The sequence below is a fragment of the Ambystoma mexicanum genome, chromosome 12, assembly GCF_040938575.1.
Source record: "Ambystoma mexicanum isolate Mex_15411 chromosome 12, UKY_AmexF1_1, whole genome shotgun sequence".
Classification (NCBI taxonomy): Eukaryota; Metazoa; Chordata; class Amphibia; order Caudata; family Ambystomatidae; genus Ambystoma; species Ambystoma mexicanum.
Genome location: NC_090936.1, coordinates 235,095,409 through 235,111,557, shown reverse-complemented (window position 1 = coordinate 235,111,557; position 16,149 = coordinate 235,095,409). Strand labels below are relative to the sequence as shown.

Below are 16,149 nucleotides of genomic sequence, written 5' to 3'. Positions count from 1 at the left end.
AGGAGTGCCCACCTGACAGCTCTGCTAGTGGCGATGACAGGGGGAGTGACATGTCTCCCTTTCTCATTGGCCACCTTCTGGGCCCTTTATTATTTTTGTGAGCCACACCGGCTCTTATATCCCAGAAACTAACCAATAGGGAGGTGAAGAAATTTAAGGTATTATTGCCCTGCATAAGTCTTCGATCTTAAACGCAGGCTTTCCTGAAGATTCCCAAATTCAGCTGCAACCGTCTGGGTGGACACTTCTTTTCGGTACTGGCCCCCAGTCTGCGGAACGCCCTGCCGCTGCTTTTGAGAGTTCAGACTGAACACCTTCCTTTTAGGAAAGTATTAAAGATTCATCTTTTTAGTTCTCTTTCTGCTTTTCAGCCTTGAGGCCTTGTTATGTAAAACTGCCCCCCCCCCCCAAGAGCACCTAGATGCCTTTGTGGCCATAAGTTTACAATCTACAAATCCTAATAATAATAATAATAATAATAATGCCACGTCACTCCCCCAGGTTATAATAACTAATATTCGGTGAGTAAAGACACATTTACACTTGGTGTGTGATGAGCTATAACCAAATTATACTAATAACCTTTGTGAGTGCACAGTGCTCTATAGGGGCCCTACATGTCAGACCAGTGCCTCTGGTCAGTGCTCACAAATCACAGGTTCTCACAGAAGAAAGTTAGACAGAGAAAGGGCCTAGTTCTCTGCATAAGACACACTGAAGGCCTACTTTTTGATTGGCTCATAAAGGAAACTGAAAAGCAAAGAACACCTGTACCCGGCTTCATGGAAAATAAGACAGTTTAGAATTGATTTACTGAAAATACAAGAATACAGTTTTGAACCTATACAGGTGCGGGCAGACAATCAGACGCAGCTGCCCATGAGCTAATGAAATGTCATAACAACCTGCTTCCTGCACACACACACACACACACACCTAGTTATGACCACACACTGACACAATGGCACAATCGATGTTGTTCTGAAAGGATTTATATACTCCCGAGTCACTCACTGCACATTCACTATGCCCTCACAGATCAGACTTCTTCAGCCAAGACCAACCAGGCCCCTGTCAAGCCCTGTTCAGAGGCAGCTGGACGAACCATAGGTCAGAACTGCGAGCCGCAGCTGAAATGTGATTGGATCAGAGGAACCTTTGGGATGGGGTGGCCACCCCATTGGCCATGCCAATCCAGGACGCAGTATACAGAGTATCCCTGGTGCCTATCCCCCTCTTCCAGCCTTTGCAGCTTTGCTACATACATGCCCTCCAAACAAAACACAGGGAGATGTTTAAGCCAGGGAAGCTTGCGTTACTCAGGTTTGTGATTTTATTTACCTAGGTAGTCAATATGCCCTTGTGTTCTGGCATTAGCTACACAGCAGTCGAGTCTTTATCCCCATTAACAGAAAGTCAAGACGGTCCCTAAAACTTAATTTTATAGTTGGCTAAATTAGAACGCAATTTTAATAGCAGCAGATCTTCCAACATAGTATTATTCTATGCGTTTTGTAATCTATTACCTTTGTTAGGATGTAGTTGGTGTCTTAGCTCTATAAATTGATTTTTCTCAATATTAGGATTAACTGCTGTGTGGAGAGGTCTGGTTCCGGTGATATGGGGTGAGCAAATACTAGAGTCTGGTTAAGGCCCACCAAAGGCTTTCTGTTCCTACAGGCTACTGCTCCCTGTCCATGTGGTTCTGGTTTCCGGTGCAAAATGGTAACAAGGCGGCGACTGTAATCAGAAACGGCTGTGCAGGAGTTACCCAACCCAACCCTCTCCAGAATGTCCACCGAGTGGGCTCCCGTGAACCCCTCTAAACAGGGAAAGGGTCGAAGCCCGGGGAACGCTGTATTAACAGAACAAAGAAATTGTAAATCTGACAAGATTGTCTTTTAAATACAAGACATACAGAAAAAAAGCCAAAAATATGCAAATAGATTATGCAAACTAAAAAACGAAAGTGGCCATGGTCAGGAATATCTTTCACACCCACCAACATTACCAAAAACAAACTAAAATAAGTATTAAATACTTAATGTTTAACTGAATGATGCACACGCATAATAAGTATATGATGATAAGTTGTATGAAAAAAAAAATCAAACTATATTAACCAGGTTTAACATAAACACGTCAGCTTTCCTTTAAAGGTGATGACAAGTTATAGCCTGATTTTATTTAACAAAGTTAAGGTATTTCCAGTTAAAAATAAATAAATCAGAAATTATTTTTGAAGTAGAATTGTCATGCGCATTATAATGGGATTAGCCCATGATGCGTTTCCAGTTATTCTGGAACACCTGTTAAGGCACACAATCATATATCCTTTATCTGGATCTTATCTGGTTCTTTTAAAACTACAGAAGTGTTTCAGTTTGTTCCAGACAAAGATACGACTGGAAAAATTCAACTCCATTTACAGGAGTCCTTCCTGTCTGGGAGAAACAGGAGGAAAGTAGCACCAATCCAGGACCAGACCACGTACAACCGAAAAAACCAACCACGGGGCAGGTCACTGGGAGATTAGCATCCACACCTGGCATCAATGGCACCACAGCTCCTTTCATCAAGGAGGGTATGGGACATCGCAGCCCCCATGAAAAGGTCACAGAGGAAGGTCCAGTGCCAAGTCAGAATCGGCAGATGGACAAGGTGGCATTGTAAGTTAAAACATTCTTTATTCGAACACCAAAAACCTAAGCTGTCCGAGTTTCTTGCCCCTACTCTAAAGAAAAGAAAGGCATCTAAAAGAGTGCTTGCCAAGATGTCACATAAAAGTAAGCGAAGACGGTTATCCAGAAACCTACTCAAACCTGATTGGTGCCCCTACCACTGTACACAAAAAGAAGCACACTTTAACAAAAGGTGATTCATCAGAACAAAGGGGCTCCTTGCCCTGTGACACAGTTCAAATCAAGACACCTAACGTTTCTCCAAGTTTCCCCTCATCGGGCTGCGGGTCAGTCTTTGATTAGTCTCTTTTTCCTTGGGTTTACCAGACACTTTGTCGCAGCCTCAGACTTTTCTTCCATCTTTGTGAAAACCCCTTGTTCGGAAGTCCAGATACTATCCTTGGGGTCCCTAACCAAGCAGTTTCATGGTACTCTCTCCAGTTAGTTATCTTCTGGTTTTTACCGCTCCCTGGAGCCTGGTTTCTCTCACCCCTCCTACGGATATGGTTTCTCTCACCACGCCTGATGGGAAGATGAGTTTAATTAGCATCAACAGACAGTGTGCCTTCAACTAACATCCATCTGAGGCACAGCTGAAGAGGGGCTCCTTGGCTTTTCAAAAGCTGGCAGGAAGGGCAGGCATGCCGTAATACAGGAAGCCAGGGTATCCACAGAGCAGTTCGGCCAGGGATGAGTTGGCTGAGATGAACATTGGTATGTGGACCACAGCCACCAGGCAAGTAAGCCTTCAGAGACAGCAACATGCTAAAAGCATGGCTGCAGACTGCTGCTACCCTAAACGATTACACTGAATCACCAGCACAGTGTCGCCCTGAAGCAAGTGTCCAGCAAGTCATCACTGGACCGGCATCCCACAGCCAAAGCAACAAAGCTCATCCCACTGTCGGTCGAGCCGCCAACGTTGCACGGGCCAGGCAGGGATGTCAGAAGCCCAATATGCAGTAAGCGCCATGCACATTCATTTATTTTTTTTATTTTTCCCCAGACAGGTTTTCATTTGGATTCTCTATATCATATCATATAATAGTCTAGCCAACTAACATTGCTTTTAAAAACACACTTATGTGCAGAACTACAAACAGTGTGGCATAAGCAAATCCAAGTGTTGTAGGCAAGAGGTCATTCTGGTGCTGAATGAGCACGGATAGTACTGTGTTGGCGTGGGGAGAAAAGGGATAATATGTCCAGAAATATCTATTGTCCTACAAAGTCCTCAGCACTCCACATATTTTGCCCTAAATATGGTCCCCAAATGTAGGAACTCTTTTTCTCCTTGATCCCGAGTCTGCATGATACTTTTTCCTTGGCTGTTAACTTCCCCATTCCCCCATCCCGCTCTCAACACTAGCAGCGATTTCCAGTCTCTGGTCATGAAGTGTTTTCTAGTTGAAATGACTTTCTAGGTCCAGAGATTCGCCTCGTTTGAATAGCCAATTCTTAGCAGTTAGTTGAAAAAGATTAAGACCTCCATCAATTGAATTTCACAACTCTTGATTAAGACAACTCTGCCTTGGATGTGTGTCTTAGCCTGTTTGACTTGCTGGCATTTATATAAAAATGTTTTTTTTAAAAACATGTGTGTATGTTAATCGCCCTGCTTTGCATCTCCCAGATTAGTCTATGTGAGATAAATAAAACCTGCAAATTTTTGCTGACATGCAATATAACCAGAATGCAATTTTCCCTGCCAAGAATAGCTCTTGTAGTCGTATGACTTCAGGAACTCCTCTGTGTGTTGGTTTCATTTGTGCGTCAATTTCAATGTTGATGTGTTGGCACCAGTCGTGTATGCGTTTTTCAGAGTCGGCCATTTTGTCTTCCGTAAGCTCCATCCTCAGTGAAGTGGAAGGAGTCACAATACTGGCCTTTACTTTTTTTGGTGGCACTTTTTCCTTCCCTCTACAGTTTTTCTTTAAAATGCAGGTAATTGCATAGTTCTGTTGAGAGAAGCTCAAATTCCTTCCATAGCTGTTTGAATGTTCCGAGGGAACCAGCTCTGCCAGCGTGTGCGTTCCCCGTTCAATCCACTGTACCCAATATATTCTCTTGCTGCAGACAGTGAGGGTGGAGTTGTGCCAAATATGTGCATTGTCACGTGCTTGCATGTCTGATTTCTGCCTCACCGCCACAAGCTGAATAACTCTCCTCACTAGTCACAGATTTGCTGGGATTGACTGTGAGGTTTTGCGTGTAATTATGCTCAGTGTTACCTTTTGATTAGCCACGTTGAGCAGGCTTTCGCTTTTAATATCACAAAAGCTCATTGGTGTGTGAAGTCAGGACTAAAGTCCTCGTGTATTGCATATGTGTAGCATTGCTTTCAATCGATAGCTCACTTGCCCTGTAGATTGCAGTATTTTTCACAATTTCAAAGGTGATGCGTTTGCATGAAGATACGGAGAAGGTACTGCACTCATTGGTGTACTCACATTTCCCAGGTGTCCAGGTACTGCCAAGGGCTTACAATGAGATCCGGCACCATGCAAGGGTGACACACCCCTGGGGGCACATGATTGTCAGATACAGTCACTGACTAATTGTCTGACCCCTGTCTCGTCATACAGCCACAATGCCCACAGGCAGCAGGTTGGTCCGGCATGCATGCAGCCTCCGGTGAAGTATCTTGCTAACAGGTCATCCCTTCAGCTGCAAGCCACGTCTTTGCCCAGAAGCTGCATAATGGAAACAGGTGGTGTCTGCAGATCAGGGCAGATCTCTCTGTGCAAGGAATTGCACATCTAAGCGCTATGTTGCGTAGCATGTCACAGCCAACTGTTATGCTACACAGAGTGAGTGGGTGCCGCAGTGGCACTCCTAACGAATGGTCAAGGCACCCGATGCATGACTTGAGTAGGGGTAAAGTTCAAACAAATGGATTTCTGGTAGTGTTGTGTGCTGCATTGTGCCTTTGCTTGGCTCTGGTCACTGGATTCCAGAGTGAGAAGGTGCATCCTAACACGGTACCAACGGTCATCTGCCGATGAGAGGCATCGCCTGATGCGCTTTCCGCACTGTCCAGATCACCCTCTAGGTGGTGTGTCAGCACTTACCATGCAACCAGGTCTCCCCATACTTTCCAGCTTTGAATTGATGTGGTATCAGAGGGTTGGCATTTGTTGCAGCAGGGTGCTGACCCCAGAAGGTTACTGTTGGCATTCAGGATGTTGGAACTGTCACACATTATCTGAACATGAACGGAATGCCAGGGTCTCCTGTTCCCGTACAGGCGTTTGGTGGCTGACAGGGGTATGTGCCCCGCATTGGGTACAAACTATGGCAATGTTCACCCAAAGGAACGCAGCAATGTGAAAAAATGACCTCTGAGGGCCGGTTCTTGGCCGTCCCTCATGCATCATAGATGGGTTGCCTGGCAGATGAAATCAAATCTAGGACCTGGCGTTCGACCCTTGATTGGGAGGTCTGTTAGATCGCAGATGTGATTCCATAGTGTTCTAAAGGAACAATTCTTGGTGTGGTTAGACACCTTGCACCTATTCTCTGAGCATCTCTAGTAGCTCACGGGTGGAAAGCTGTACCTCTTGGTGACCTATCCATCTGCCAGCTGGAATAAGATGATCCTCCTACTCGATATCCTTTGCTTCCGACTCCTACTCCTACTCCTCCTCCTCCTCCTCCTCCTCCTCCTCTTCCTCCTCCGATACTACCTCGCATGATGCCCAGTGGATCTATCATTTTTTAGATGTTTGCTGTCTCTGTGGTGTGTGCGTGGTTTGTAGTGGCTTGGGTCACTGCTTAGATGGACCATTAGTTGCACCCTTTTCTGGGCACTTGCCCTACTTTCTGATCACGGTAAATGCAACAGCGCATTTGTAGAGCAAATTGTCTGCTTTTTTTTGGAGAATTTGGAGCAGTTTTTAGCACTTGTGGTGTAGGGTGACCAGACGTCCTGGTTTTCCCGGGACAGTCCAGGGAAATCACTGTGCGTCCCGGGAGTTTAATTTTCAAAACCCTGTCCAGGGTTTCCAAGTGCGGGAGCTACGGTCCCAGTTTTTGCCGGGACTTGATTTAGAAAGCTCAAAATCGGGTCCCGGCACCACTCTTCCTGTGCGAATAAGGGTGTTAAATGCTTTTTATGCCCCCATTTCCTCCCCTTCCCCCCCCCCCGCGGTGCTCTCCTCCAATGGGAGGATTGTGCCTGGGATCACATTCCCTCCCAGCCCGCCACCCCACCAAAAAGCCAGCAACATAGAAGTAGGACTACCGCTTTTTTGTATTTACGGTAGTCCTACTTTTATGTCTACGGCCTCTCCAGTTTAAAAAATAAAAAATCTGGTCACACTATTTTGATGGGCACTCCACTTTTGCGCGCATCGATTCCCATGATCTCTGCATATTTTGTGCAGTGTCTGCACCTCGCAGATCCGGGATGTGTTTTATGTCCATCATTCACCATCTATTCCCTCTGGATTTCGTGCACATTTATTGTACATCTAATAAATGCGCACATCATTACTTTTGGGAATCTGCTCACAACATTTTGCAACTATTCACATTGGACCTGAACGCCTTCATTCCTTGACCGACTTGTGCTGTGCTTCCCATGTCTTGCTTTCCCCTGCACTTCTTGCAGTCCTGTCAAAGCCAGCAAACACGGGGTAGTTCAGAAAGCCTGTTCTCGCCTTCCCTATAAACAGCAGAATTTGGTTGCAGTGGAAGCACACAGAAAGCACAAAGCATCCATTTTCTTTACAGCCTACTCCTGGGCAGCGGCGTCATACAAAGCATTTCTAAAACCAGAGAGGGCATTAAAAGGTTTTTCTTGAAGGAATATGCTGAGAAAAATAAAAGTGTGGTAACCAGTTATCCGTTGGATTATAAGAGCCCTTATTTAAGCAGAGGGAAACTATGCACCTATGGAATATTTTAACAATTTGATAATAACCATTATGAAGCGCATTGTCACCTATGCAGTTTTCTTTCTATTTGTCAACCTGACTGTTATCCCCAAAGCAAGCAGGTCCATTGAGGTTTACTTCTTTACTAGAAGTTCACCTGGCAAAGCAGTGGTATGCAACGTGAGGTTCTCCAGATGTTCTGGCCTATGTCTCCCATTACCCCTCAGCATTGGCTTTGCTGGCTCGGACTGATGGGAGCTGTAGTCCAAACCATCTGGAGAGCCAAAGGTTGCAGACCACCGTGGTATAGGATAACCTAGGTCACAATCTTCCCTCAGCAATATGACACCAGCAATACCTCGCTCAACAAACTAACAGAGATCATCTGAACCACCAGAAACACAGCTTTCCCAGCGGTGACACCAATATAGGACAACCTCCCTTGACTTCAGTCAGTAGTTATTTGTATTATTGTACAATTAAATTAAATTGATTCCAGTTCCCTCTCTCAAGCAGTGTGTTATTTCTGCACCATCCTCCTTCTGCCGCCTAATACTATGCACAGTACAGATTCCTAATGGGTGAAATGCTGTGCAGGATTTTGGTCATACCATCTGGACCAATATTATTCCAATCCTCACGCCGAGCAAGTGTTACCCTCCAATAATCGCAAGACACTATACACAAATGTCCATATAATGGTCTATGATGACTAGATATAGGACAATCGTTTGATACTCGTCTGAAAAATAAGAAGAATCACTTGGGAAGTGTTTGATGCACCTATATATGTATCTCTGGTGATGCTGGGGGAGTGGTTAACATAATTCAAGTGTCAACCATGTGGTAGAGTGCACAAAGCAGGACACAACATTATCCCACTTAAGTCTAGCATTAGATGCATCACCAACCATCAGTAATTCTGCAAGATTCTTTACCAAATTATACTAATTGTTCTATATCCTGCTCTTGACTCTTGTCAGCTGCTCTTATGCTGGCCCTGCTCGCAAGCTGGAAGCCGGGATATTCTCTCCTCTACCACTCTCTCTACTTGTGGTGTCCCCGAGGGATCCAACCTTTCCCCCTGGTTCTTCAATATCTGCATGGCCCCATTGTCTATACCTCTAACTTTCAGTGTTATGCGGATGACACGCAGCCCTCTTTCAGGCTACCCTCAGTTTCCTCATCCTGCTCGCTCATCCCAGACTGTCTATCCTCAATTCAGGCTTGGTGCAATGCTAACAATCTATGCCTGAATGACAGTAAGATAGAGATCATCCTCATCGGGACCCCGCTCCCGCTTTCCCACTAGACTGCCTCCCTTGGACCTCACCTACCAATGAGGTGAAAAAATCTTGGGGTCATCTTCGACTCCACTCTCTCCTTCTCTTCTCACATCTCAGACGCCTCCAAAAAGTCCAACTACCAACTGCACCTCCTCAGAGGTATTCTACCTTTTCTCACTTGGCCCCAGAGGATCACCTCAAAAGCCCTGGTTCTCTCTAGACTGGACTATTGCAACAGCCTCTTTCTCAGTCTTCCTACTTCTACTCTCCATTCTCTACAACTCATCCAGAACAGAATCGCAAGACTTATCCTTGGCCTCAAGCCCTGAAACCGCATCTCTCCAATGCTGAACTCCCACCTCTGGCTCCCCGTGGCTGCAAGGATCAAGTTCAAAACCATCTGCATAATCCACAAGACTTTCTGGGACCACGGCCCGCACTATCTACAACGCTATCTCCCTAGAGTCTTCCGCTCGTCCTCCTCTGACACTCTGTGTGTGAGCCGCTTTGACAAACAGATTTGGTGGTAGATCTTTATCCTCTGCAGGTGCCTACATCTGGAACAGCCTCCTTGCCTCTCTCTCTGTCTTGCGCTGGAGCACCTTAAATTCCAGAAACTCCTCAAGACCTTCCTTTTCTCTTCCTCTTTCCCTCTCTCCTGCTAAACTTCTTTTTTTTCTCTCCACCCTCCTTCTCCTCCATAACTCTGTTCAGTTATTGCTGACTGGTTGCCTGGTTCACCTTCGAAGCCTACAGGTCCCAGGCTCCCGAGCCAGTCTTTTGCACTTGCCTCTGGGCAGCTGGACTTTGTTCAACATTACTGCAATTTCAGATTACGAGCCTTGAGCGGGGCACCTTCTCTGCACTTAACCAAGGACCCTGCTGGACTGGACTCTTTGTTCCTCCCTATCGTCTCTGCACCTTGGTCTCAACTGTACCACTTCATGCACTTGCACTAGGAGAAATGTCGTCAGGCCTAGTGTGCTAGTTTTTCTGTTTAGATCACTCAGAATCTTCAAGTCCCAAGAATGATTACTGTCTTCCCTGGTTACCTTCCCAGCCTGAATCGCTTTATAGCACTTCACAGGTGTATAAGCACCATAGAAATAAACACTAAATAAATGTTTGAATAACACTGTATTTAATGGCTGATCAAGAAATCGTTGAGTGAATATTTGGCTAATAGTGAATTCCTGCCAAGATTCAAGTCTTTTGCTTACTTTCACCTTAAGTTAAATGTCTTGCCCAAAATGTAATGTGATATTCTGGTGCGCGTGTAATAGAGGAAGGACTGCCACAGACTCGGACAAGTCCGTCATTGTCATTCATTTATCAGGCCATGACCCGGAACCAAAACATTGAGATTCTCTATAACGGATTGCGTCTTTCAGGTGCTCCAGGAAGGATAGACGGTTACCTGTTCTGGGCATTGGTTTCGCTTTTCTCTGTGCTATGTCCATCTGTATCATCATCTTTTTGTAAACGTTGTCTTTCCAGACGAGCACGGCGGCGCCGCTCCCTTGCAGCCTCTTCTTCATCATCATCAGTTCTTTGATAGGTTAATCTGAAATCAAATAAGAACATTCACTAAGCATTTCTATAATGCATATTTATGATTTTATGCCATTGTACTGACATAGAGACGAAATGGACAAGAATACATTCTTTTATTCCATTTGTTTTTTTTTATTTTGCAAAAACATACATTTATTTCTGTGATGATGAAAACAGTTTGTTCGGTCAGGGATGCTCTCTAGTTTAAATGTCACTAAAAAGCGTGAACTTAGCGAAGTTTTTCCTGAACACAAATGTGGATTTCTTCTTCTGAAAACTATGAAAAAGAACATCCAGGGACACAGAACTCCTCCGGGGAAGTGCCTTCAAAACGTGGCGAGGACACTTGACATTTGTATCACTCAATATTTAAGTCATCAACCACAAGAGAACAATTACTCTCCCGCCCTCTCGAACAAATCAAGATTAAAACCAGCCGAGGTTTGATGGTGTAGTGTGTTGCACTTAAATGTTAGGCTTCATTCCTTTGCAAGAAGATTATGAAAATACCCGATGTGTACCAACACATCAACCTAGGTGGTGCTCGTTCACCTTAACCCATTTACCCCACAGACGGACACATAAAAAGGTTCTTTGCACTCCAATCTATATTTTAATCAGAAAAAAATGCAATCAATATTTTACCAGAAGAAAAAAAAGATAGCAAATCGTACATGACCCTCGTCAATAAAGCCTAAGTAACAATTCACATTCCTTTAACTCCTTCACAGGGGAATATTTAATGTATAGACAGCTTGTTAGGATTACAGATTCAGACAAAAAAAGAACAGTTTTGAGACTTTCTCAGCAAAGATCTTCTCTACAGGAAATTAACATTGAAACGATAATTCATTTCTCAATACCTCGCTCCCACTCCAAGACCTGAACGGGTCCCTTACTCTTTGAGAAAGCGAAGCAAAGGGGGTGGGCGGACTTCTTTTTCAAGCTCCTGTATAGAGAAATTGACGAGGTGTGTTGTGGCACAATTCGGTTGGGTTCCAGCACACTCAAAAATGTGGGCCCTTGAAGTATTCACTCAGCAATCGGTGACCATTCACTTTCAGATTGCTTGCAAACATGTCTGCCAAGCGCCTTCTTCTCCATGTGCTTATTTGGATTAATGATTTGCAGGTTCTCCCAATAGGTTAGGCTGGCTCTATGTTGCGCCTGCTGTTTTATCTCTGCACGCTTGGCCCAGAGGACCGCTGCACAGCAGCTTGGCCCGGATTACGGCTTCGTGAACTTTTGCTCAGTTACCCACAGAGTTGGTTGTTGGTGTTGTGACACAAACTAAGTTGAGAGGACATACCAATGGATCTTCCAGCTTTGCTTCAAGCAGGACCTCACCGGGGCCCTCAATATGGCATAAATCCTAGCAATGGTAAATCACTGCACCCGAAAAACCTCTGCTCTGGTGCATTGTAATGGTGACAGCACTGCAATGAAATACCAACAGACGTATGGAGTCACTGGAAAATACTACTGGGGTAATAACCACTGCCTGAGAAAACACAGCTGGCGGGAGGCACATATTCCAGAAATCGCTAAACAGAATCACTGGGGTTAAGTATTGGGTATAATCTACTGCTTGGCATACTGGGCCTCAATACGACCCGGGCGGTAAGGGATTACCGGAACCGGTAAAGGCCCCGGTACCGGTAATCCCTTACCACCCTATTACGAGTTCCCTTTGCGGGTCCTCCCTTAACGCCTGGTTGTACGGACGGGACCCGCAAAGGGACTGGTGCTAATAACGGTACCGCAATTTGCAGTACCGTTATTAGCGCCTTCCCCATTCCCATTGAGCCCTCTGGGGGCTCAATGGGAATGGGGAAGGGCTTTGGTGAATGGGGAATTACCGCCCCCGCCAACCTTGGAATGGGGCGGTAATAGCTCCATTCACCAAGGCGGAGTAATAATAGCGCCATGGTTACCTCCAACCTCGTAATGACCCCCACTGTATTGAAACTTCTTGAGTCGTGGATAAGACCCCTACAGTGTGAAGTATATACATCGCATCGCTTTAGTGACCATACAAAACACATTTGGGCAGGTGGTTGTCCATTTTCCCCTTTTAAATTTATTTTTTTATTTTTAAGACCAGCTCAAAACGGTTCCGATTTGGGTTGGAAAGGTGAAGCGTTTTGGACAGTATTTTTTCCTTGAATAGGTTTTGCACGCGACTATGGAATGGCCTACCGTGGCAATTATTTAGGCAGCATCACTTCCCACCTACAGCAGCGCAGCAGACTGGATTTTACCAAGAACATGTACTTATTTTTCCGTAAGGAGTGGCAAATTACTGCCAGTGGGAATTACCAATGATGGTACTTACAATAATACCCTTTACTGGAACGAGTCCTATATTCTCAGATTAGCACAGAGCGGTTCAGGGCTAAAACACTTTGGTGGTCATGGCCACTTGATTGGAGCGGGGGCGGACTCCGCGCAGGCCGCTAGGAGGACATGTCTGCCATGAAAAATCAGGCCTCGATTGGCGGCAGGGTGGCAGCACCATCCAGGCCACAGCTGTCAAGTGATTCCACCAAAGCTCAGTCATGCTGCCCAGCGGTGCTTTCGACAGTGAAGTCCGTTGCTCCAGGGGCGGAGTAGGTCTCACGGGCTCCATGAAGTCTCTTGTTCCTCCGCAGGGCTACGGAGCTTAGGACTCCATTAGCCACCGGCCAGGCCACGCCCACTACAGTCATTTTCTTTGGCATGGGTTGGAAGGGAGAACACAAGGGTCACAGCTGAGACAGCAGGAGTCGCAAATGAGACCCCAAACGACCCCCAAATGATGTCCCTGGCTAATGGTATCACTTGAATGTACTTGTGTAGTGAGTTTGAATCCCGAATAGTGCAAAACAGGTTTGCAACTTGGAAAGAAGGAGTCATAATATGAAACTAATGGAGGGAGAGTGAACAGCAAAAGAAAGAAAATACTACAGGGTAAGTTTAAGAGCAACATAAACAAGCATTGTCAATGCCAACAGTTTTGACTTTGGTGTAGGCACGGGGAAGGCATTTGCTAGGCAATGCCATAGAGGCTTTCACTGGCCATCGATGGTAGCAGCTGTAAAATGGTGCGAGTTCCTGGGCATCTAATAGCAGTGCCTGGCAAATGCCCAGTGCTTGTACACAAGCCAAACTGGTTGGCTTTGCCAATGCTTGTTTATAACAGGACTTCAGTGAAGGACACACATAGTGCTTATAAATCGAGTTGCAGAAGGCATACCTGATGAAGACATTTTTATTACACCAGTTGCGAGTTCACAGCTCCAATTAAGTTATGAACTCTCAGAAGACTGCTTTGAAAAAACACTGGCACAACGTTTGATGGTAAGGCTTGATAAAGTTAGTTCAAAGAGATCACAGGAGGATGTGTTTTGGGCAGGGAGGAGCAGGAAGTGGGTGGCAATGGCCATGGGGATTAAAATGGCCATGGGATGTACATGGGTGGGTAAATAAAACCAACAACTACAAGCTTTGAGTCCCTCCTCATGTGCCATTTCTCTCTACCTGCACTCTAATGCAATAGTTTCGGCTTCTAGGTAGCGCTTTAATGCAACCTAATAGTTAAAACAAAAAATGGGCATTTATGAAAAGAGTAATAAACGTACGAAATTGCAACAAAGAATATTGAAGGGGAAACATTAGACCTGGCGCAGACAAGGGGCGGAGAATGAATAACATTGGAAATCTCACTCCACCCTGGCGTAAGACGTGGGCAGGTCAAAAATACCCAGAAATGTAAGTACTATGTTGAATCTAATGGAGGCCAAGAAGTCCAGGTTACCCTCCACACTAGGGTGACCAGATTTTTTTTGTTTTAAAAACCCGGACGGGCCATTGAAATAGATGTAGGGCTAAAGTAAATGCACATGTAACTTTAGTCCTACTTCTGTGTTGCTGGCCTGTTGAGGGAGGCGGGCACAGGGTGTGCTAACTTGCACACTCCTCTCATTGGAGGAGAGCACCGGGGAGGGGTAGGGGAGGAAATGGGGGTGTGAAATGAGCATTTCACGCCCCCATTCGCGCAGGAAGAGGTGCGCCGGGACCCGATTTCGGGATTCCGAAATCGGGTCGCGGCCAAAAAAAGGCACCATGACCAAAAACCCAGACAGGGTTTACAGAATAAAAAAAACTCCCGGGACCCCGGGACGTCCGGTGATTTCCCTGGACTGTCCCAGGAAAACCCGGACGTCTGGTCACCCTACTCCACACACAACTGAGAAGCAGACCTCGCACAGAGCATGAGGCTACCTGCATCTGAGGGCCAGCTTTGCAGGCTTTCTTCTTCAAAAGGAGTGGATTCTGTGCAGTCATATGTTTGCTATTGGACCAAATATAGGAGTAGACAAATGGTTTGAGGACAAATCCGACCTGACAAATGCTGGCGAGCAACACCAGGCGTGCACTTCTTTCACCTGTATTACTCTACACAGTACTTGCTGGGACTGGCACTGCAACAAGCAAACTTGATCGGAAAATGCATATTGAGAATAAATGCGAGGTCATCATCCACAGAAGCCATTCCATTTTTGCGCAGAGTGGCGCCTAAAACGCCCGCGTTCATTGCATTGTAAAACGGAGTGAACAAGTCAGCAGTTCTGTTAGCTCCGTGTGTAGGTGGTCCCACAGACATGTCCCTTTGCTAAATATGGTTGGGAAGAACACCCTGTGTGCGCCCGAGGCAGTTGTTCCTTACTGTTCCCACCTACGCGCCAACATGCCAGCCTTTAAGCAATTCCTACCAGTGCTTTGTTCAAATACCCCTTCAGGCGTTCACTCATGCTCCAAGTGCAATAAAACTCATCTATTACATTGGCACACGCCAGATGTCATTACCTCTAGGTTTTTACAAAAAAAAGTGCCAAGCTCAACTTTAATATGAGCTAAATAGTGGTTAGACACTCATGCATCTAGATAAAATCGTCAATGTTTGCAAGCACCATACTTAGATGAAACGGTAAATGTTAGCATGTGCCACACTTAGAATTGAGAACATTAGCCTACGTCACATCCAGATAGAATTGTGAATGTTAGCATATGCCACACCTAGATGGAACTTGGATGTTAGCATGTGCCACACACACTACGTAGGATTGTGAATGTTAGCACATGCCACACCTAGATGGAACTTGAATGTTAGCATGTGCCACACTACGTAGGATTGTGAATGTTAGCACATGCCACACCTAGATGGAACTTGGATGTCAGCATGTGCCACACTTAGAATTGAGAACATTAGCCTGCGCCGTACCTAGATAGGATTGTGAAGGTTAGCGAGTGCCACACTTAGACGGAACTATGTAGGTCAGCCAGTGTGAATGCTTGCATGTTAAATGTCACATAACCCACCAACCAATATAAACTCAAACTCCCTGCTTACTCGTCTAAAAGAAACCTCACACAACCATCTCTCGCACAACGAGCTGCACGCCCTTCACCACACTGCAGCAACACATAAACCGGAGCAACAGCACACGCGGACTGACACTGATTCAATACTAGCACCAAAGCTCAGCACCCAGTGTCTACCGAGTTGAAGCTGCCGAGAGTACACCACTCCTCTTACTATCCTACTCCCTCTTCACCTTACTAACCCATCCCACCTTCTCGTTTACAGATCCGCCAGAGCGCCTGGGGACCAATTCCGTTGGTGACGGTGTGCTATATAAGTACCTTTAACATAACATAACATTAAAAGGGGCCAGCAATGGTTGACAAAAGGCTTTGAGAATATGCTTT

The 16,149-nt window shown here is 45.6% G+C and overlaps 1 protein-coding gene across 14 annotated transcripts in view; it reads right to left on the bottom strand.

Moving 5' to 3' along the window:
* Positions 1–16,149, bottom strand: part of CALD1 (caldesmon 1) — a 669,061-nt gene that overhangs the window by 141,948 nt on the left and 510,964 nt on the right. For all 14 annotated transcript variants that reach the window (XM_069628357.1, XM_069628356.1, XM_069628358.1 and 11 more), the window contains one exon: positions 10,262–10,408. In XM_069628357.1, coding sequence (XP_069484458.1) covers positions 10,262–10,408 — 147 coding nt within the window. The remainder of the gene's footprint in view (positions 1–10,261; positions 10,409–16,149) is intronic.